General features: G+C 39.0%; 2 protein-coding genes across 4 annotated transcripts; one reads left to right on the top strand and one right to left on the bottom strand.

The window, feature by feature from the left end:
* The first annotated feature begins 6869 nt into the window (after positions 1 to 6869).
* Positions 6870 to 20885, top strand: LOC129730465 (FERM domain-containing protein 5). Of its 2 annotated transcripts, none has more exons than XM_055689805.1 (8): positions 6870 to 7240; positions 8349 to 8453; positions 8641 to 8683; positions 12591 to 12764; positions 15631 to 16010; positions 16075 to 16163; positions 16230 to 16456; positions 16517 to 20885. In XM_055689805.1, exons 1-8 carry the CDS (start codon positions 7151 to 7153, stop codon positions 17083 to 17085), a joined length of 1677 nt encoding a protein of 558 aa, XP_055545780.1. In that variant the 5' UTR covers positions 6870 to 7150; the 3' UTR covers positions 17086 to 20885. The 2 variants fall into 2 exon arrangements, with proteins under 2 accessions (XP_055545780.1, XP_055545781.1); XM_055689806.1 differs by having other exon boundaries at positions 16230 to 16447.
* LOC129730466 (uncharacterized) lies at positions 12462 to 17893 on the bottom strand. Of its 2 annotated transcripts, XM_055689807.1 has the most exons (6): positions 17636 to 17893; positions 13696 to 13742; positions 13466 to 13636; positions 13242 to 13397; positions 13019 to 13177; positions 12462 to 12957 (listed from the first exon to the last, which is right to left on the bottom strand). In XM_055689807.1, exons 3-6 carry the CDS (start codon positions 13526 to 13528, stop codon positions 12799 to 12801), a joined length of 537 nt encoding a protein of 178 aa, XP_055545782.1. In that variant the 5' UTR covers positions 13529 to 13636; positions 13696 to 13742; positions 17636 to 17893; the 3' UTR covers positions 12462 to 12798. The 2 variants fall into 2 exon arrangements, with proteins under 2 accessions (XP_055545782.1, XP_055545784.1); XM_055689809.1 differs by lacking the exon at positions 13696 to 13742.
* Positions 20886 to 24561: the final 3676 nt, after the last annotated feature.

The following is a 24561-nucleotide window of genomic DNA, read 5'->3' on the forward strand; positions in this document are numbered from 1 at the left end:
GCGGACGTCGCCCGCTGACCTGGCGGTGGTGGTGGTGACTACCGTCTAATCCGTAAATTTTCCCACGTTTGGAGTGTCTAGTGAACAATACATTAAGAAGCGGCGCACACCACTAACACGGTGCCGAACGGACTGTGTGGGTTTGCTCGGAACAGTTGGCATTGATCCTATTTTAACATCTAAACACGGCGAAAACACGATCGCCAAAGGCATTATTTTGGGAAACTCAAATTTTCCAACTGCCCACGGGTGTGTGACGAAAAGTGCCAGAGAAATCGAAAGCGGACCTGCTGACGGCGCGCAGCGTTTGTCGGTAGGTGTGATAAGCACTTTATTGGATTTCGTCGAGAACAGAGTGTGACTGGTAAGCGTAAGGTACTTAGATGAAAAGTGTATGCGGAGCGAGGTCATGCGCGAACGCGTCTTCGCACTGCGTGCTCTTCCTGTTTCTGTTTGACGACTCAAAGCTGTATATCTACTATAGCTCGATGGATCGTGCAGTGGCCAGAAGCGGCACTCAGGGACGCGACATGTGAAAAACATACGTAATCACAATCGATCGAGAGCTAGCCAGGCAAAATATCCTGTAAGCTACCATCGTGCGATCGACAATTTTACGCGCGCCTGAGTGCACGAAATTGCACGGTACGCGGTGGGTTCGTAATTCTCCGATCATGAGATCAAATGTTCAACTGGAAATAAAAATATTTTGTAATAATTCATGATTTGTTACTGACTGTTCTAATAATTTGTTAGTCGACATTTGGAAAAAGTGATGCTAATTCTAAAAAACTTTCGCAGGATATTATGACATTGCCAATACCAAGAATTTTTTATTGGGATTGGATAGTGGTTTTGGATCAAACGTTTTACTTCGCCTAAACAATTTCATTTTTTCTTTAACTGAATTTTTTTTTCTTTGGGACTTGTACTTATTGCAAAAAAAAAAATGAAAAGAGCGTTTAGCCTTTTTTCTGAAATATTTACAACTACAGAAGTTGCGGATTTCGTTCAGTGATGTAAATGTAGGTAGGGTCAATGTATCAATAGTTGCATATCTAGGATAACTCATTCTACAACATACAAAATGTACCAAAAATAATATCGATAACGAATTCTCTCAACTAATCTAGTTGATCGAGACCGCTATTAGCCCTCCAGGCTAGCGTGCGATTTTTTTAATGGCTTTATGTGTCTTAGCGACACTAACAGTTCGCTAACCAGAGCAATAAATTGGCGAGTTCGCGGAATGATGCCTACTACTGCTCAAACTCAACATTCGTGAAACGTCTAAAAACTATAAAACAGAGATGACAATCATGGTACGTAACATTACATTAACAAATAACAACAAAAACAAATAATAGAAATATCAGACTTCACGCGTCATTTTCAATAATTTTCATTATTTAAAATTATTTCCAAATTCAGTCATTCTCAAGTTACAGCGAGTTCAAATTTGAAAACTTTATACTTGTAACGTTGAAAGTTAAGGCGGGGGTCTAGTGTAGTTGGTAACATCTTCGCCAACCATGCTGGTGACCCGGGTTCGAATCCCACCGCCGGCATAGGTGTCGATGGTTGTGGGGTAGCGTGATCTACTCACATTTTTTGAGGTGGGAAATCTCTGGAAAAACGCCTTCTATCACATGAGGAAGTAAAGCCGTTGGCGTCTCCCCAGGCGTCTTATCATCCGCAAATCTCCTTCAATCTGGTCGAGCCATCGTGCACGCTGTGCCCCTCAATTTCTGGTGCCGGCCTGAAGAGAACTGATTTCGCAGAGTTGTCGTCCGGCATCCTTACGACGTGACCGGCCCACCACAACCTATTGATTTTTGCCAGGTGTGCGATGGGGTTCTCTCCAAGTAGCGCGCAGCTCGTGGTTCATGCGCCGTCGCCATTCTTCGTCGTCCGTCTGTACTCCACCGTAGATAGTTTGCGGCATCTTCCGTTCGAAAACTCCGAGAGCGTCAAGGTCCTCCGTCCGTTGTTGTCTCGATTCCGTAGAGGACTACCGGTCTTATCAGGGTTTTGTACAGTGTCAACTTCATGTGTCGTCGCACTCGATTCGATCGAAGTGTCTTCCGAAGTGAAAAGTGAGAAGCACGATTTCCGGATGCGTCTCTGGATCTCTTTGCAGGTCTTATTGTCGGCCGTCATTAGTGACCCCAAATATACGAACTCATCGACCACTTCAGGCTCATCGCCGCCTACAGAGACTTGAGTTAGGAGGCTGATGTTGTTCTCCTTGGAGCCCCTCGCTCGCATGTATTTCGTATTCGACGCATTTATTCGCAGTCCGATACTTCCGGCTTCAGCTTTCAGTCGGGCGTAAGTAAGTTACGTGTTATGATGTCAAAGTCATCCGCGAAGCCCAGAAGCTGAACAGACCTTGTGAAAATCGTGCCCCTCGTGTCGATGCCCGCCCTTCGGATCAAACCCTCAAGGGCGATGTTAAACAGCATACAGGAAAGTCCATCACCTTGTCTTTTCCCTCTGCGCGATTCGAAGGGACTCGAGAATATACCCGAAACACGCACGAAGCACAACACTTGCGCCATGGTGGCCTCGATCAGTCGAGCTAGTTTATCCGCTAAGAGCTCGCTCTGCAGTCTGCCTTTACCTGCGGCTTTGTGTTGTTTTTCAGATTCCCGATCTCACGAAAAACGTCATGAACATCGAGGGCTGGTACTCGGTCATCTGCTGCTGGTGCTCCTAGGTCAGTTCCTGTTCCGCTTCTGTTTACTGTATCGCCAGTCAGGTGTCCATTGAAGTACTCCTTCCACCTGTCGACCACCTCGCTGGTATCCGTGAGAAGGTTCCCGTCCGCGTCGTTGCACATGTCGGCTTTCGGCACATAGTCTCTGCGAGACTGGTTTACCTTCGCATACAAGGTTGTTAATCGATAATTTATCGTAAACGCCGATAACGATACCGTCTGTTATCGTTATCGACGATGACGTTTACGTCTTCAGACATTATCGTCATTGTCAATGACGATAGCTACTGGACGGTATCGAATCAATAACGTTTGTTCATTACCATCCAGTGCAATACCATCTTTTGCTTTATTAGATATATCATTTGAATACATTTTAAATGCCAATATGACAATGCTACATACCTTACTATTCGAATTTGTGCTTTAAAAAGCGCCTCATAAGCTAAAACAATCAAAACTGAGAAATTTATTTTCCTGATGAGAAGCGAAACATAAACAAATAAGGAAAAGTTTCTTCCTGTTGCCTAGTGATGTTTCGTCTCCAGTCCTCCGAAGTGAAAAAACGTTTCCTCACCCCGTGCCTGCTTTTTGATCAAGTCGTACACCATTCGCTACCACAGCATACAAAACTGGCATAAGGCGTTAGTGAGCTGATAACGTCTAGTGACTATCGTTATCGCCGATATCGTTAATGTTTGAAGACGGTATCGTCATCGTCAATAACGATACCATACGTTATCGGTAACGGCGATGACGATTATCGACGATAATCTATAGTATTAACAACCTTGTTCTCATATAACTTCCGCATATCACTGGCAAGACACCTGTAATGTCTGAGAAGAACCGGCCGTCGATGAGAACATGGTGGTGTACAGGCTGTGCGGGCCGATCACAAGCTTGTATATGTCTTTCCTATCGATCTGAGCGTTCATGTCCCCGATGACGATCCTAATGTCTCTACGCAAGCAGCTATTGGAGAGTTTCTCCAGCTGTGCGTAGAACGCTTCTTTCTCTACATCGGCTCTTCGTTAGGACGGGGATATTAAGAATAGTGTAGTAGTAGAACTGGCCTTTTATTCTCAACAAACACAACCTGTCGCTGATCGCTTACTACAAATCCTCCGTATCCTCTCTCCATTCCGGCAATGTTCCTGAAGCGCAACGAAGTGGCGGGATTCTAACTGATCCAGCAGAATTCGGTCGCCACCCGGGGGTTCATCGATCTATCGGTTCCATGTACCGAGCGTTCAATCGTCGTCCTTATTTCGTCGCCTAGGTCGTTGCCGATTGTTTCGGTCCGTACTCAAGTTTTGATTGTTCGTAGTATTTTAATTTCGGCATGCTGCTTCACTAGGGCTGCGGATGTTGGCGAGATACCGCATTTCGTATTCAGCCGTCCGCTTCGGATCAGACGCTATTTGAGCCGCCCCTAACATGGAGAACAGACGCTCAGGCAAGCTGCTCTCCGAAAAACAGCTTCTCCTTCCCTGTCAGCATACGACCAAGTTCCCACCGGTTCACCGATCTTTCCTTGGTTGCTCGTATCCCAGTTGGTACCACGCGGAGGTAGGGATAGGAGTTGCTGGACATTCTGCTTTGGACCACACTCGGGTATTGTTAATGCAAACTAGTACGGATGTACTGCTGGTACGCATCGCCCAGCCATTTACGAAATAGCTGAACCTAGAAAAAAGATTGATTACTGAAAATACATTAAATTTTCTAGAATTTTTCTCTTAAAATTACTTGAATTGGGTGAGTAGGCTTAATGCACTAATGTTGCTTTTTGTGCGGATTATTACACGGATTTTGCAAAAAAAGAAGGAAAACAATGTAATCGAAAATGCCGCTCTTATGTACCAGAAAGGGAAATAATTCCAGCCAGATATAAAATCTTGATTTGTTCTCTACTTGAATCCATTGCAGTTTTCCTCTAAAAAAAGTGAAACATTGTCACGAACACAAACACAGCTGAATAACAATAAAAATAGCCTACAATCATTATCACTCGCGTGTAAGAAATGCTGTTGATATTTTCCACAAATACAAATCGAACAAAACTTTTCTCTTTACTAGAAAATTTTAGATTTTTTCTCATTTCTTTGAGTTTTTGAGAAGACTATTTTTTGCAGTTTTACTTATCGTGAAGTATTTTGCTTCGTGTTGTAGTGCTTTTGTCTTATCCTTCAGACTTAGTAATTTACTTTCTTCCTTATCGACCTTATCATAAACCTCCTGCAAGTTATTACTCTAACAGCGTATAACGTGCTATAGTCTATGATTTTAAATAAATAATTTGATTTCTATGATGTTCTTTCTAAAAAAAAATTATTTTTTTCTGCTTCTTTATTTTTTTGAAAGCACAAAATTGTTATCTACATTGTCACCGCAAAAGTCACACCGAACAAGCCTCATTGGCACTAAAAATTATTTTTAAACATCAATACACTTTTTTTGAAATCTGATTAGGAACGACTGAGATATCCATGGTTGAATTTTAAGCTTTGCATTTTAAACCCGTACTTTCCTGTAAGACGTAGTCCTACGTTGAATAACTGAGTTAATCAACTTTTTCTGTCCAGTTCAAAATTTAGACTGGCTTCAAAGAAAATACCATTGATTTTTTCACAAAACATTTATTTGATAAGATTAACAACGATGTTCTCATTTTTTCTAATCACCTCACAATGAGCCCACTGCGTCCAACTTGACTTTCTGCTCGCTTTGCGTCCAAGGTATTGTTTATTTACACATGATCCGCCAGTTCTGTGCCGCAAAGGTTACTTGATCGCTTTTCTATTTCACTAAACCATGAGCTCGGGAGCAATGACACATTTTTCTATGTAGGTCATTATCCATGTGGCTCAACAGGCCGTTTCTGGCTTGTCAAACAGTGACCTTCAACATTGTGCTGGCGGGAAACCAGACAATGTCAAGAAAATATATATTTTTCATTTGAAAAAAATATTCACGATTCTTGTGGGTGTTTCTCAACCAGATGATTTTTTTCGCTTCGATCTACATGATTCGAACGTGGTTTTCTTGCGAATTCGCCCGGCGTGGGGATTTTCGTACGATAATTGGCTGACAGTATTAGATTTTCTTCAAGAGAGGAGCTACTTCATTCTGCTATTCTCTCAAAAACGATGCCCTCGAAGGCGAAGCGAGATCAACGACCTAATCGTGCTCTCGACACTTGGTATTTTAACTACAACAATTATCCTAGATGGATCTAATTCGAATTTACAGCTTTTTTGGTTTAGGAAGACAGCAACAAGGAGATTTGTCGAAATGTCTTCCACTTCAGACTGTATGACGTTGCTTTACTTAGCCAGGAATGTTTCCGTATAAGAAATTAGTTTCGAAGTGAGGTCACATTTTTTAATTTATCTGTTTCACAGACTGAAAGTAATGTTTTTATTTGAAAATAAATATTTGTTTTTATTTGACCGGTAGTAATTTTAGTGTTGATTTTGTGGAAATTCATTCACAACACATGTGCTATTTCAGCTGACAGATTTTAATTTGGACCAATATTAGTAACAAAAATTATTATATTTAATTTTGAATCTAACTGAAAATCTTTGATAGCAGTAACTGCTACCGGATTTGAAAAAGAAGTTTAAAACAGACGATCTTTCCGTTTCACATTAAATTCTTTGTTAGATGTAAATGTGAAATGATTTTTTCATGAAAAAAAAGAAGAAGAAAAAGTTAAAATAAATTTAAATGATGGATAAGTAAGCTTTTAGTTCTAAATTGCGATTTAATCTATGTGAGCTCAGTTTATTTGATGGTAATGCTATTTTGTAGAGTAACTTTTTAAATATTAAGCATTTTCTGCAATTGTAATCATTAAACTCACACATAGACAGATCATATGGGTTGGCTCGGCCTTAAGATTAATACAAAACAAATTATCGAAAATGCCCTAGTCATGAAATATAATGGTTGCTGCTCGCTGACGCGATCAACTTGTGTGGGCGGAAACATTTACAACCATAAAACGCCCTCAGAAGATCTGGTCGAAGGACGTCTTGCAAACAATTTATAGCACGCATAACTGTGCTACGCTCTGTGCCATAAAATCGTCCTGTCAGAATCCTGTTGCACACATATACATACACCAGGAGCCGTCTAAATGCCATCGCTGGAGTTGGTGTGAGACGCATCAGGACGACGGAAAATGTCAGTGGCGTAAAAATTTGTGCGAGGAAAGTGAAAATTTTCGGTACACTTCGAATACTGTCCTGTATATTAGTTATTAGTTAGTGTTACTCTTCTCAACAAGTGTGCAGATTGAGTGCTATCAGGAAAGGCCACTATAAAGGCGGCTCTGCAAGCCTTTGCCCTTAGTTGAAAATCCTATAAAACCCTGGGAATTTAACGCAGGAAATCTTCTATAGCAATACTAAGTTGCAAACTATGTTCAAGAGTCGTAGTGAAGGAAATGTTGTTTATAAGTGCACGGTTCGATTATTGGAGGATCTGGACGTCCTAGAATGTGAATTTCAGGTAATAGGAGCCTTTCATGACCAATTGCTTGATTCGTTGGCGGTGAACGATAAACTTATGTTTAATTTTGTGTCCCTGATGTTAAAGAGCACAATTGAAGGACACTTACATGAGCCTAGATATCGCTGCCAGCTTCAAGGGTTTTTGGTTGCCTTATCCATCAATCTTTTCAAACGCTATCCTGTAATTTGCGAAGATTACATGTATGAGCTCATCCTGTTTTCATCTTTCTCTTTTTTATCGTAAACTATAGCTACGCGTTGCTAAGAATCGTTCATATGTAGGAGCACAGTACGTGACGCGCTACCACAGCGAGAGTATTTTTTATGTGGCTAATGTCTCATGATTTACGTAAGACATTCGAATTTAACGTTGCGGACGCGTGTTGAACACATGCTACAAGCTATATGCCGTTTTTATAATCAATTTCCCATTGTATTAATTTTTGTGGGAATTCTCATGTACCAGCGGGAAAAGACTGCCGTGTCGAATTTGTACTAACCCTTCAACATGCAAGATTGAGTATTGAGAGCGTTATACGTAATCGACAGTTCACTCAATTTCGCTAAAGACCAACTATCACTTTCATTTGGAATGGCAGTAGTTGATAGTTGATTAAATTCTGTGTGTAGGTTTCGAAACCTTAATATTTTTATTGATAGTTTGAAGAACTTCGAGGTTATATTTGAATTCTATTTAGCCTGTGGTATGTAAAGTTATTTCCTTTTTATTGCTTGAAAAAAGCAAAGCTTTTAGAATAATTCCGTATTGTAACAACTTATTGCATGATTGATTTCATAACTTTAAACCTTGGGGTTTAGCTAACACCGTAACAATACTGTTCACAATGCGAACTTGAGTATCAATTTAATCGCAAAAAGCCCATGAACTCTATTGATTTAAATATTGAACCTTTTTTGTGCCTTATGGTCCTTGAAGGGATAAGGCCGACACCATAAATATCGTTACAAGTTTATAGTTCGGTGGAATCGTTTTGATTATTATCCAATCGCGCTTGGCTCCAGAGTCCAGCCACGAGGAGTGTAGCCTTCAATGCCTTCATCCAGCGGTGATCTAATGCGCTCTGCTTTCATCTTTCTTATTTTAGCCACACCACAAGGGCAATTTTTTGTTGGACTATGTGTGCGAACAGTTGGAAATCAGCGAGAAGGACTATTTCGGGCTTCGATTCGTGGACTCTGGCAAGCAGAGGGTAAGTACTTGCCGGTGCCAAGCTATGGTGTCATCATTATGTAGTTGGCATACATTTGCATACTTATAAATATGCTCGTTAGAGCCTGCGAATGCAGTGCTTTGGTGTTTAATGTGTACTCTTTTTTCTCCTTTCTCTTAAACACCTTTCTGCTTGGGCGCATACCCACCTTTTCTGGAAAATGCAGCATTGGCTGGATCTCGCAAAAACGATTATCAAACAAGTAAAAGGTATAATTTGCGACTGGTTAAAAATAGACCCACAGTAACGGGAAAGTCGGTTTATTGGTTTGTTTTGGATTCGCGATTTTGAGTTTAGTTCACCCTTCGGAAAGTTTACTTTACCAGCGTTCAATTGCAGAAACAATCTTATTGGTTGTTTCTCGCATAACGAACACAACTAACGTACCATAATTTGTTATCCCAATCTTAGAATTGGAGTGTTGGATTTGAAATAATCACGTTTTTCTAAACTAAAATAGTGAATGAAAGCTTTTTGGTTGCTTATTTCATTGCGATACATGTTGTTTTGAAGTTTCGGTATAGAGATAAGTCTTGAGGAATTGCATGAGACATGTGTTTGCATTCTTTTTGTAACAATTCGAGCAGAGTGAATACGTAAGAAAACCAGCAATTAACTAACAATGGTGCACTCCAAAAGCTCAAACCGGAAAAAAATGAAAGATTATAGCCATTCAACCATTCCTGTGAATTTTGGTGTCCCTAGTCACTAACTCTTTTTCAGAGACTTAAATGAGTTTTCTCGTGAACAGCGTTAAAGCGATGAACCCGGCGCGCCATTAACCGAGCGAATTCTTACTAGGGGCACCGAAATTCATAGGAATGGTTGAATAGCTAATCTTTCTATTTTTCCGGTTTGAGATTTTGGAATATGATTTATTGAGAATATTTTCTCGCAACCCTCGTGTTTGAGAACAAGCAATACTATAGTCTATGGTCTGATCACAAACGAAGATGCTTTGTTCGTAAGATTTTTTTCTTATTTTTCGACGAGTCCTAAAACTAACATTCAGAAATTTTATAATCGTTATGTTTTGTTAAAACTGTTGTCATTCGCTTAAACATGACTGTATATATTGTACAGATCCTATGTTCATGAGAGAGTTATGGTACAGCGTATATATTCGGCCGAATCGATGACGTAGAAATACGATCAGTCCCCATGGTTTTCTTTTCTATGGGTTGCCGTAATAAAACCATTTTTCATCACCAGCCATGTCACGATGAAGAAAACTCTTTCTTTTGGCCACTGGAGTAAGCTGTTCTTGCATTGGACATGGATATTCAAGATAATCCCTTAAAAATTTAAAATAGAGCTTTGCGTCAAAATTAAGTGAGTTTTAAGTAACATAAAACATTTTAAGTAACATCTTAATGATTGGAGTCCAAAATTGAAATGAGATTTGACTCAATCTAATTTTTTTTTCTCATTTTTAGAGTGTCAGCACTGTCGGCACAGTTCGATGTCATAATCGAGTTCGCGGATTGCCGAAATAATTTCTCGAAGCACTTGAAACAAAGTCTGCATCAACAGCGCGAAGGTCGACTACGCTTCGCTCATGAAGCATGCGGAAGCGGCTGAAAAGCGCTCAAAAAGTGCTAAAGCGCGAAAATGCGCCCGTGTCTAAATGCACACAAACGGTCGTATTGTCGTTCGCCGAGGTTTGTTCTACAGAACTGGCCGCGAAGCAATTTAGGCAGTCTCCGTGTGAGCAAGCCCCCGCAAGAAAGTTGATCGAGACAAGCCCACGTGCTGGTCCGTCAACGGCCAACGAACCTAAGAAAGGAAAGTCCAACAGGAACACCTCGGGTAGCGCAAAATGAACTATCGTAGGGGACAAGAAGCATCAGAAGTGGGAAATGCGCGAAAAACACGAAAACCTCGCAGAGAAACCGAAGAAATCATACTCAAAACCGACGGGTCCAAGTACTCGGAGGTCTTGAGGGCCATGAGAAGCGACACCCAGCTAAAGGATTTGGGCGAGAATGGTAGGACTATTCGTCGATCTCGTACCGGCGTAATGATACATGGACTACGGGGCAATGCGAGGGGAAACTGACGGGCGACCTGCAAAGAGATAGCTCAAAAAGTGTTAGGGAAGGACGTGCAAGCTAAGGCTCTCACCTCGGAATTGACTCTCCAGCTTAAAAACTTGGACAAAATCACCGAAGGGTGCGACATTGCCCAAGCCTTTTGAGAAGGAATGCGGGGTTATAGTAGCGGTAGAGGCAATTCGCCTCCGAGAGGGTCCCTCTGGGACCCAGGTTGCCAGCGTAAAGCTTCCATCGTCCGAAGTTGGTGGAGGCCCCAAGTGCTCCGCTAGCAAGCCGGCTACTAAGCCGCAGGCGTGAGGGTGACGCAGTTAAACCTGACTAACTGTTACGCGGTAACTGAGTAGTGGATTGGTCCAGGATAGCGGCCATATGGACGACAGGCGGGTTCCCGGTCCAGGAGATTGTGTCGACCTCGAATGAGGGCTGCGTGGTTGCCAAGGTGGTCGGGGTATTTTTTTGCAGTCGCTATGCTCCACCGCATTTGTCTACGGAAAGGTTCGCTCAGATGGTCCGGGATGGATCGGGTAACCGTGGAACTAACTGGCCTCAAGCCGTTGGTGGTGGCGGGTGACATCAACGCTTGGGCTGTTGAGTGGGGAAGTCGCTGCACTAACCAGAGGGACCAGATCACATTGGAAGCTTTACGAAGCTCAACTTAGATCTGGCAAATGTCGGTGCTAAAAGTACCTACAGCAGGAACGGCGAATCGGTCATCGACACGACGTTCGGCAGCCCCAGACTGATAAATGGCCACACTTACAGCGACCACCAGTCGGTCAGATTCACCGAGAGTGAAACTGGTCTGTCAAGCAACCAGTTCAGCTTCCGCGAAGTTAGGTCCATGGTGGATGCTATTCCCTCCGTTACTAAGACGCCCGAGGTAGCACTCCACCGTAAAAGAAGGGGTATTCGCTATTGCATAATTGTCTACTGCAGTTAGCGCATCACAAGACAGAGATCATCGTAGTTAACAACCGTATACCGGAACAGAAGATGGCGATTAGTGCCGGTGGATGCACTATCGCATCAAAGCGGTCCTTGAAGATGGCTCGGCAGTATTTAGCAGCAGGCGGAAGCTGCTACTTAGCGTGGCAACGTCCATACTCTGGTATGGCGGACCCGTGTGGTCGAAAGGGGTGGGGTGTATTCAGTAACCGCGGTAAACTGAAAAGCACCTACAGGCTCATGTGCATGAGGGTCGCATGCGTTTATTGAACCGTATCATACGAGGCAATATGCGTCCTGGCTGGCATGATGCATAACAGCATCATTGTCAAAGGGGATGTAGAGTGCTTCGACCAACGTGACACGTTTCACAGAGAAGACGATTCGCATGATATGTGTATCTCATATGTTATCATTTTATCCATGGGTTACAATACAAAATATACATGACGACCCGGACCCGGTTAAGGTCAATCTTTGCAGCTACTTTGGATTAGATTTCGCGTATTTTCCTTAAAACGATCCACAAATTTTGTGATTTTGACGAACAAGATTCTTCAAATAGCAGGATCGATTCATCTTCATTTGAGTCAAAACGTTTTCAATTGGATTGATAGTATAACTTGGAGTTGAATTCAACAATTAGCAAACCATAAATTTGTAGCTGAGGTGAATAGATTTAGTTTACTTACTGTATACTAAAATGTACCATATCAACGCTAAACATTGTTGATTCAACAATAATATATGTTGAACAAAATGTTTAAAAGTTGGAAAACTTTGTCACCTGCATGAATCTTATTTCTGATCCATTAATGTGAATGAAATCTACCGGCTAGTCGTTTGATTATTGATCGAAATAACATGAGAAGCATATACCTTTGAGAAGGCGAACACAAATAAAGTTGCGTCTTATCAAACACTTATCGAACGTTTTGCAATTACTCTATCATAGATTTTCAGCTGACAAAAATATTTTAGCAAAGATATTAAAACACTTTTTTGACTGCCAGATTTTATACCTTCACCAATTATATCATTTATTAGCTTAAAAGTAAGCACATATCTAGATTAAATTCAAGCCTTCTAATCCTAACTATTGATGATACATTTACAGATGTGGAACCTTTGATACTATCCTTTCGTGTAAAGTTCTATCCGGCCGATCCCTGCCGTCTAACGGGGTACGGAAAGGTGATGCTTTTCCAACAGCTGAAGCGTGACTTACGACATGGGCGGTTATACTGTTCAGTTGGAGAAGCTGCCGCGTTGGGAGCTCTCATAGTGCAGGGTATGTATGCGTACTAAATAAGTCCAGAACTTCGCTAGTTCTTTTCGTTAACTGTAACTTTGGAATGAATACAAAGAGCCGTTTCATTAGCACCGTCGATAATCTTCATCTCTGACTGCCAGTGGGCATTTCCGATTGCAAATCCGTCGAACACTTTCATGTCTAATACGCCTTCGTTAGCTGTGTAGGTCCCCTGAGGTATGCGACGGGCAAAGATTAGTTAAGGCAATGTACAATTTTAATATAAAACTTACAATCTGGATAGGACAATCCATTGGTGGTGTGATGAAACCTAGGTGAGCCTTCACTAGCTGATTCTCGTTGTACATTGGACAGAAGTCATCAAATGTAATAGTATTGAAGTGTGCACAACCAGTTTGATCTAAGTTGCAACGGTTTACTGAAATAATAAACTGAAATTTTTTTAACATCGCGATTAAAATTAAATGATAACGCTAGATGTTGAGGAGATGATACCGTTAGCGGGGGTTGAACGTTACGCAACGCTTCCATGTTGCCAGAAATCACAATTGCTTGTTTCTTTCCAACAATTTTTACGTTGCTGAATTTTACAGCACTGTTGGTTAGCCCATCACACAGTTTATACTTATCTATTTGGTAATGTTTTACAGCCTGAAAACACACACGATTTATGAAGCTTAAAATTTTGTTTCTCATTTGTTAATCAATCGTTATTATACCTCAATATTATAAACGGCACATATGGACACAAAAAGTATGGTGAATTGATAAAACTGCGTCATGTTGATACTATGACCGAAACATTTCGTTTGCACTTATTTTATAGCAAAAATGTGGTTATTTCACGCTCCAACGATTGACTCATTTAATAACGGATAATGGTCGGTACTCTGTAAATTAAACGATGTGATTAGTTCACATCACTACCAGTGTGCTATGAAAGTCGTACTGTTTAAACTGCCAAAAGAGATACTGGAAGATAGTCCTACTATTGTTCTGCAATGCAAAGCAGACAGTGAATGGAGTTAGAAATGCAGATAATGAGGAAACTGAACAATTTTGATATAGACTTGAAAAAATGTCTTGTCTGGATGAGATAATAACATTTTAACAGAATAACTTGTAATGGGGCTTCGGTAAATGCTTACTGAAGATTGTCGATCACAGCGAGGAAATGAAAACGATGAAAAATTTCTGTAAAAATATCGAACTAAACATACAATGGTTTTTTTTTTTTTTTTATTCTCGCTTATTTTTCGTCGGTCTAGTTCCGCCACTGTTGTGGCCAATCACCGACGCCCAGGGAGGCGACTCCACACCCAGGACCCTAACTCACGACCCGTTTATTAACGGACCGGCGCCAACGTCTTTACTTCCTCATGCGATGGAAGGCGTGATCCCAGAGATTTTTCGCCTCAGAAAATCTCCCGGTGTCGGCTAGGATTGAATCTAGACCAGTTGGGTTGGTTGTGAGTGGATCACGCCACCTCACAACCATCGACACCTATGTCGGCGGTGGGATTCGAACCCAGGCGTCGAGCGTGGTTGGCGGAGACGTTACCAACCACACTAGGCCCCCGCTCGTAAACATACAATGGTGTTTTGACAGGTGACGCATTAGCTATTTCCGAGTCATGTGCACTTGACAATTCGAAGTCGGCCATTCCTGACTCTTACAATGCATCACCTTAATTGACGCAGGTCGATAGTTCCTGCAGAATTATCAGAAAAAACAGAATTAGCTGAATAAACCTGTACAATAATTTGAAGTCTTAAATAGTGTGTATGTATATACTGATCTAATAAGCCGTGTGCCATTGTATGCTCGAATTCTAGTCAGGAATGGAGATTTTTTTATTGTTCTTATATGGTTCTAATCAGTAGAAACTACGTTAATTGTAGCAAATTATTAAAAAAACGTGGTTGGAAGTTTATTTCACATTTATTTTTTTGGCAGGGATTTCACGACTAATGTAAGAACTTGACTCCTGGAAAAGCACGTTTTTTTTCTCATTGGTCAGAATGGGTTACCGATGAGTGGGTTTTGTTTTTGTTCCTGGCTCTTGTAATTCGTACGGCTGCTTCGACACAATACACCACTCGCTGTTGCTTAACCTGGATGATAGAAGTTTTTGATTGCCACCTGCCATTGCCGGATGGTTGGCTTGTAACTCTTGAAAAATTCCATCTTTTGTTCATGAAGCTGTAGGTTCCCTGTGAAAGCCAATTCACATAAACAAGTAATTAAAAATTTAAAGGTAGTAGGTCTAACCTTTTTGATTGGGCACTCTAATATTTTCTCCGGATTTTCTAGGAAAGGTTGCATAAAAATTGGATCGTCAAATGACGGACAGAGATCATGTTGGATCAGGTCATCGAAATATTCACATATGGAAAGGTCCATTGCACAGCGATGAAGCAATACACGGTGCTGAAATCTATAGTTTTAGTTTTGTTTCAATACTATCAATCAATGAACTTGTACCTCTAACGGCCCATCAATAACCTCATTGACTTTTATCGTTACATTTGAGATCAAAAATTTCAACCTACTGTGAATTGAGTAATCGACGAACTCGATTGGGAAGTTTTGGTCTGTCTTACATTTTCTCATATAATCCACACGAAAGTATCTTTCAATCTTACGCAATGAAAAGAAGAATTATTATCGTAAAACAAAACAAAAAAAATAAAACTATTATTTTTTACATTATCCAAATTGACGCCGATTGAATGAAATAGAAAAAGTACAATGTACAATACGTGTTTTTCAAGCATCATTGTGCCAAAGACTGATAGAATGAAATTATTCAACACTTTTCATTACGCGTGAAACGGTCCATGTAGGTTTTAATTAAAAAAACATTATCGTAATTACTTCCAGATGAACTGGGTGATTTTGACTCGGAAACACACACAGGCGAGTACGTCTCTTCACTGAAAATCGCTCTGAGGCAGTCCGAACAGCTGGAGAAAAAAGCCATGGAGTTGCACAGAAAGCGTGAACCCGGCCAGGAGACGGTAGCCGTTTATGATGAGTTCGTTAGTATCGCACGAAGTCTAGAGACCTACGGAATCGATCCGCATCCGGTTAAGGATCACCGGGGTACGCAGCTCTATTTGGGTATTAACTTTTCCGGAATCAGTACTTTTGCTGCAGGGCGGAGAGCACAGCATTTCCGGTGGCCAGAGGTTCATAAAATCAATTTCGAAGGAAAGATGTTCATTATTCATCTTGCGTATACAGACGATCGACGTGAAGTGGTGAGTAACATAGTGGGGGTTTCGATTTATGTCGTTTTTTGTAAACTGTTTAAACTTTTTGTAGAAAAAGCATACGGTAGGATTTAAATGTCCATCGGGATCTGCTTGTAGATACGTTTGGAGATGTGCCATTGAACAAATGTTATTTTTTACGTGAGTACTTAAAGATAATTTTTTCAACAAAATTTTAAAACATGCTTCGATTCTTGTACGCTTCAGTCTTCCAACTAGCCAACATGCGTCGGTAATGTCCGGTGGAGGCTTCTTCTCCTGGGGTACTAAGTTTAGATACTCCGGCCGAACCGAGCGCGAGATTCTTTCGGAATCACTTAACGCATTGCGTCAGCAGAAGATGAACAACACAAGTCCTAGCAAGAGAAAAGCACAAAGTGTTCCGGCGACACCATCCAGTCCACAGGGTGATTTAGCGGAAATTCGTAAGTCACGTAAGTACTACCTGGCATGACCAAACGACCACTGAAGTCCGTTATTTTTTCTCGGTATAGGATACAGCAGCCTTCCTCGATCTACAATGTCGGAACCATTGGGCGGCTGCAATGATCATATGGCTTCATCCGTTTATTGTCCAGATAACGCACTGCCAACACTGGAAACAGTCTCAGAGGAGGCGCGCAAAACAAACGGTGAAAGCAATGACCATCTCTCGGATTATTACTTTCGTGATTCATTTGATCATTCGTCGTCCGAGTCAGGCTTCGCCAGCAATGTGATTGAAAACCGCCTCGGATCGCATCTGCACCATCGCCAAACTTATACTTCCGATCATATTTCGTCGCTGGCTATGCACAGTATGGCGAACAATTCAAGTATTGTTCAGCAGCAGAACGCTAGTAATAGTGCAAAGAATCTGAAAAAGTTTTCCCTGATACAGGCGTTTGTTCCATCGTTCTTCTTCGTGGTTGTGGTATTGGCCGTATCGGCTGTGTATATTCTAGAATCAGATTCAGAAATGTTCAGTACTATGAAGAACTGGCCGGAGATGATTTGTCTACGTTATCAGTACTATCAACCACTAAAAGAATTTTTGACGAAAAAGTTCGGGGCCATATTCTGATTTGCTTGGGTAAACCCGGCCGGGAATGGTGGTGAAGATGGTTTCGATAGTAATTATGATGATCACCACTATCCAAGATCAGGAAATCATCCGGAAGGGAACGATAGCCACATGACGCTTACGCTCACGCTACCTGTTACAAGGCATATTTGAAGCAAACTGTCCGATCGAATACAACCCATCAAATGAACGACGATTCATGAAACCAAAACCGGCCACTGACTATGTTTTTTCTAAGCGTCTTTATTTATTCAATTAAATTTTTCAATGCGATTGGATTGAAAATCCAAAAAAAGTTCATTTTAAAAAATCTGATAGTGTTTGAACGTCTGCTGATGTATCTAACGGCAGTTGGATCTCATCAATGCTGTAGAAATTCAGTGTGATTAGCCTCGAGAAACTAAACATTTAATGGGCATTGGAATACACACTTTAAGATGACATATGTTATGAAATTCGTGAAAATGAAATGGAACTATTTCGAAATTTGAATCGATGCGTGTACAAATTGTTCATTTTAGGCTAGTTGTGATATCAGTAAAGTACATACCTAGATAAGACGAAATCTACGAATTGTTATATCGCATAGTCTGGTAACGCGCCAAAATTCTTTAACCAATAGTTAGTAGTTTGCTATATCATCATTAGCAATGGTAATGGTAGAAAATGGCGAAATTTCACAATGACAGCATTATTACAAACCAGTTGGAGAACAATCTCGAGTTCATTTAAACATTGTTATTAGAATCAGCAAAGAAACTAACATCAAGAATATGCACAAACGTACAACTGCACTCGCGAAACAAATATAGGGGTAAGCGGGGTAAGACCGCCCCCTTAAGCAATTCTGTTTATAGAAAAAAAAGTTGCGGCTGCAATTTCATTTTTTCTTCGCTAAGAGGTTCTTCTATTCAATACCCGCATTTAAAAAATAAGAACTGAAATATTTTTGTTTAGTTTCCAGCTTTTTTTTTAATTTTTAAAAATTCATTGAAAATGTGCAGATCTTTTTCATGCGGGGTAAGCCCGCCCACCAGCGGGGTAAGATCGCCCACCATTTTTTGAGGATAAACAATTTTTTTAGGGCCGAAACGGTTAATTTTATCGGTATAGTGTCTCTGACAAAGTTGTAGATGGTATTTTTTTTTCTTTTTAAATAAAATATACACTGAAAAATCTAAAAAAAAATTTTTTTTCTAAGTTTCAACTTATTTTGTTTTCTGATTATTCAAGTTCAGATCAATGTTTAAGTAACTTTTTTGGTTTTCAAAATAAATAGATTTTTCAGAATTGAAAAAAAAATATATTTTTAATTCTATTTTTATATCTTTTTTTAAAATTTGTTTAGAGTGTGTACTTTTTTCGGAAGTAAAAAACTACTATTTTCAATTCTGCCGGAGACGTCATACCAATCAAACAAACCGTCCTGACTCTAAAATTATTTTGGTTCATTAACACCATTTTCACACAGGTTTACTTTTTTCAAAAATAAGTCTTGCTAAAATATATTACTAGAAAAGCTTCAACAAAATCGAAAATGTCGATTAACATCGATGTCTTATGTGGCTTGAAGTTGCTTTATTGATCCTGTAAATATTCCCTTTGTAGTGTCGAGGCATTTGGGTCTTGAAGTAAAACAACAAACAGTTGGATACGTGGCAGTTTTACCCCTTGTATAGTGGGCGACTTTACCCCCAGTGGAACATTTTCATATTTAACCGAAAAAGTAGTCAAAATTACAAGATTACTCACGGCTTTCGATATTTCCGAAAGAAGATAGATTCAGGCAAGCGATTAAACGTATATTCACGAACAAAACAATAGATTTTTAGACTGAAAAACCTTAAGTCCCGTTGCCGCAACACAATAGCGCATTGACTGGTTGCCAGCTGAAAGGTTGTTTTTGATTATTTCTGCGACCGTTCGCGCACTATCAAAACAGAAAAACGTGCAAAATGTTATGTAGTTATACTGTAATAGACACGTTAAAGAAATTTTTCAATTATTTTATAACTTGGTAGTAAAACTACAGTTTACCCTGTTTACCCCTATGTGCTGTGAGATGGCATCATTGTGAGCATTTAGTAGTAATAGTAGTGACATATGAATCAGATGTTTCGTTCTTTATACGCATAACTTGCATAGTATTGAGTCGTAGTTTTAACCTAAGTTCAAATGCGAGCATGCAATTTTACCAGTGGTTAAAGCATTTAATATCAATAGATACGTTCGGTTCCGTTGTAAAAAAAAACTAACCTGAGATTTACAGATTAACAAATTAATGAAACGTGTAATTAGGACAAAGTACTGAAAATGTTTTCCATTTTTTGAGGAAAACTGCAGTGTGAACGAATTACTCCAGCCAATACAAGTAGCAAACAATTAGAAGATTTCATAACCATAATGCGACAGATAATTTCAAAATGAAATCGTTTCAGAATACAATAAAGTTGCTTGCCTTATTTTTTGCTGTACCTTATCATAACGCAGAAAACAATGAAGAGTAAGAGAGAGAAAGAAAAGCTATTCAATTGGCTTACTAGGCCAGCAAGAGAGTCACAAATCTGACGAAAACTGTGAACGAAATAACGTCCAATTCCTATGTGAACAGTAATAAGATTTTTACAACTACCGCTGAAAGCATCTCATATTTCCCTACTGAAAACTTAGGCATCAGCAAGTGTACATATAGCTTATTAGCGACAATCAAACGTATTGAATCACAGGAGCAGCATCCCTTTTTTGGAAAATGCTTCCTATTTTGAATATAACCGACAGCATTCAACAGGAAAACAGCAGCCGACCTTTTGCAACAGAAATACATATCACAAAGTGGTAATTAGATGCATTTCCAGGCGTATATTACCGTCGCTATTGAATGACATCAGAGTTTGTTATTTGACTTGAGCACGATGTTTATCACGAAATGGTTGATCAAGAAGATGGGCGCACTTTTTGGTATTCAAATGATTCATTACCCAAAAGATAGACAAACATGCATAAAAGTAGATACCTATTTTAATACTTGAGCATTTTTTAATGATCATGATCATGATTTGTACAAACTGATTGAACTCTTTCCATAGCTCAATATTTCGCCAAACCAATTTGCATTACACACAGGAGAAATTTTGTGTCAATATACAATAAATGCGCGCTAGGGCAAACAGTTTTAGATTCGTTTACATAATCTAGCTATTTGGAAGCAGAAAAGTGTCCAAGAAATAAGTTGGCGAATGTGAACCGTTGTGAATTGTCACCATGTCTAATTCTTCTGGCGGATGCTCAAAATAGAAGGCACTAGCAGAACCAATCTAACGCGAAAAAGATGCTGTGAAAGTTTGTAACAACAAGTTGGCACTTGCCTGGATTCGTTGGACAGCAGATACAGTTTTTGTAGGCGAAGTGAAGCAGAAAATCATATGTAAATAGGTCCACGACAACCTGATACTCCTATAATATGAAATAAAATTGACAAAAAAACGCAATTAAAGTAACTTTTATGATAGATTGATAAAATATAGCATAAATTGGAGGAGTGGAGATCGAATTAAGAGCGAATTTGGGTAAAATAGTGGAAGGTAATTGTTTTCTTTTATTCAAAAAATTGCATCGAATAGTATACAGCAGAAACGAAACAGCTGTACGAAAGAGAGTTACAAATTATTGTTTCAAGCTAGACGTGAGACGGCAACATGTAGAAGCATAAATTGTATGTACGATACGCAAATAAACGGTCCATGCAGTACGAATAACGGAAACTCCCAAGAAGCCTCCGGATAGAAATACAGTTCTTCTTTCCTAAATGTGCATTTCACTCAGAAAGATCATCATACTAATGATACACGGATGCATACGTACTACACATTCAGAAATAACACACACACACACACACATCATTTGTCATCTGCAATACTAAAATTCTCGCCAAACATGTGAAAAAAATCAAATTCTCGTTTTTTAATCCACAAGCTACCCTTACAAATAAGATTTCTTGAGTAAAGAATTTTTTTCCAATCAAGCAATCTTGTTTGTACGGGTAAATTAAGCTCAAAAAACGTTAAACTGTGGCTTGTTTACATATGGCACATGGACCTTTTCACATGTTTGGCGAGAATTGGTCAGGCAAGTAACTCGCCTCGTCTTCTGTACTAAGCCTCTAAGCCACAAAGAATTATTTAAGAAAAATAAGTACGAGGTTCTCTATTATATCGAACTTCAGCCTTTCACCTTATCAGTCAGCTTCATGTCGGTTGCAGAGACCCCACAGGTCGTCTTCTACTTGGTCGAGTCACCTTCCTCAATGCACCCCTCGTCGCCTCGTTCCAGACAGGTCGTTATCGAGAACCACTTTCACCGGGCTGTCGTCCGACATCCTTACGACATGCCTAGCCCATCATGGCCTCTCGATTTTTGCCATTTGAACAATGAGTGGTTTTCCCTGTATCCGCCACCGCCACGGATCCATCTTCCAACTCCACCCTGGCACGCAGCACCTTTCGTTCCAAAGCCACATGGGTCCCCCACAAGCATGGTATAAGTTTCATGGCCGTAGAGAACTACCGGTATTATCAGTGTTTTGTAGATTGTCAACTTCGTGTGGCGGCGAATATTATTCGAGTGCAGAGCAGGGATACCAAATGTGCAGATTTGTCTGCAAAACGCAGATTTTTTGAGTCTGTGTGCAGATATTTATTGATTTGCAGATATTTGCAGTTTTCCACGGTTTCTGCAGATTTTTGCCAGAATCTCCTTATATTTGCGCAGATATTCTTAAAATGTGTGCAGATTTTTACAGACTTTTGCCTGCGCGAGCGAAATTTTTTCGGATCACTGGTAGATTTTTTTTTAGATTTCGAGCACATTTTTCCGGTTTTTCGAGCAGTTGCAGACATTTTTCAGAAACATCTGGCATCTCTGGTGCAGAGTCCTCCGGTGTCCAAAGTGGGTACGATCTTCTGCCATAAGACGACAACGAATTACTCTGCTGGTGTCATTGTCGGTAGTCACCAGTGAGCCCAGGTTCACGAGCACGTCTACAATCTCGATAGACGTGTAAATACGTGAAATTTCGGTTTTCGAAAAAATTTTTTTTGATGCCAAATGACTTAAAAACGCATGAAACGTCGAGAATTGGTGTCATCTGAAAAAAAATTTTTGCAAAAATTTACTCTCTGGGTCGTTTTTTCAATTGTGGAAGGCGGAGTCCAAAATGTTTAGAATTTATCTTTTGAAATTGATCACTGATCTCTCGAAATAGCTGGTATAATGATATACACTATAACTAGCATCGAATACATTATGTTTCATTAGGGTGGTTCATTTATTCGACATAGGGTGGTTCATAATATTGTGTAAAAATGAGTATAAAATGAAAAAAATCACTTTTCACTGAATACCAATAGAAAAATTCCTGAAAATATAGTATTTGTTATATCATTGTCGTTAGGGTGGCAATGTTGAATTGTAAAAATTATAAGTAAAATGGCAAAATATTACAAAAAAAAAATTACAAAATGTATCAAACTACTCTGTGCAAAAAAAAATTATCTCAACCAAAATAAGATTGTGTCTCGTGGAAAATGTTGAATGCTTTCATGTCATTTGCAAAATCACACACGGGAGGTACATGGAATTTCAATATTTGAAAAATGTTTTCGATTCCAAGTGTCTTAAACTTTTAAATGGAACGGTGGAAACTGATCGAATATGTTTGTTTGAATAATCTACTCTCTAAGACACTTGCACTCGTCTTTCGAATGTTGTACCAGACAATTTATTCGTTTTATTTACCACAATAATGTCCTTTGCCAACACTTGATTGAACACACAGTGCTCTGGCTTATATAATCGGACAAAAGACTGTATCGATGTTATTCAGTGAAAATGAGAGTATAGGGATCTCAATCAGATACGCAACACAATTGACTCGTTGTTTCTGGGTTTGCATCGTTTTGACAGTTCGACCATACATTTTCTGTCAAGTTTACATCATCAGAACGTGAACGTGCCCATTGGGTGAAACTTTACATAGACGTTTTTATAGGCAAAAGATGCCATTTTGTGCTATTGGTGTAATTTATTGAAACACAACTCATTTTTGAAAAGCTATTGGAAAATGCTATTTTGGATAGGTATTGATGATTACAAAAATGTTTAGAGCCAACACGGTTCGTTTGAGTGGTGCGACATCTTCGGCAAAGTTGTTGATAATAGTTTTGTTTTTCAAAAAAAAAAAAAAATAAAAAAAATATATATATTATAAATATATATAAAAACAATATATATATATATATATATATATATATATATATATATATATATATATATATATATATATATATATATATATATATATATATATATATATATATATATATATATATATATATATATATATATATATAAACAAATTACTAATTTTTAAAAAAATAAAAGAAAGTTATAAATTAATTATCGAAAATAGCACTTCTAAAAAAACTGATTCTTTTATAAAAACTACGAAAGTTTACCTGAACAACGAAACCGGCCATGGAGAAATCAGAAAAAAAAGTTATATTTTTTAAATTAATTTTTTTTTTCACGAGGTACATTTTTTTTTGAGGAACGAATTTGTTATTAACAACTTTGCCAGATACACTATGCCAATCAAATAAACCATTTTGACTGTAGAAATATTCTTGATTCCTCATAGAGTGCTGGAAATTGTTGAAATGAAAATAGAACTGTTGGAAATTAAAAATATTTCTACAGTCGAAACGTCATAGTGTCTTCGGCAAAGTTGTATATAATATTTTGTCCTACCAAAAAAATATGCCTTTAAAAAAAAAAAATTGAAAATAAATTTATTTTTTCAAAAAATATTTTTTTTTTCAAAAAATGATAACTTATTTTTCTTGATTTCTATATGATCGGACTAGTTTCATTGTTTTGGCAATCTCTTGTAGGTTTTATCAAAAAAATCAAGTTTTTTAAAAAATAAGCCCTTTTGAATAATTATTTTTTATTTTCTCTTCAAACTTTTGAATGAATAATTTTTTGAGTGTAATTTTTTTGGAAAGCCAGAATTATTAACTTTGTCGAAGTCGTTACACCGATCAAACGAACCGAAGTGCTTTTTTTTTATTTTATACTCATTTTTCACAATATTATGAACCACCCTATGCCGAATAAATGAACCACCCTAATGAAACATAATGTATTCGATGCTAGTTATAGTATATATCATTATACAAGCTATTAAGAAAGACTAGTGATCAATTTCAAATGATAAATTCTGAACATTCTGGACTCCGCCTTCCACAATTGAAAAAACGACTAAGTCCCAGAGAGTAAATTTTTGCAAAAAAAAATTTTTCAGATGACACCAATTCTCGACTTTTCATGCGTTTTAAAGTCATTTGGCATCAAAATAAAAATTAATACTGGTCAAGGACTGGATTTTTTTTTGTTATCAGCGCATTCAACAAGATCTAC

This window comes from Wyeomyia smithii, chromosome 3 (genome assembly GCF_029784165.1).
Source record: "Wyeomyia smithii strain HCP4-BCI-WySm-NY-G18 chromosome 3, ASM2978416v1, whole genome shotgun sequence".
Lineage (NCBI taxonomy): Eukaryota > Metazoa > Arthropoda > Insecta > Diptera > Culicidae > Wyeomyia > Wyeomyia smithii.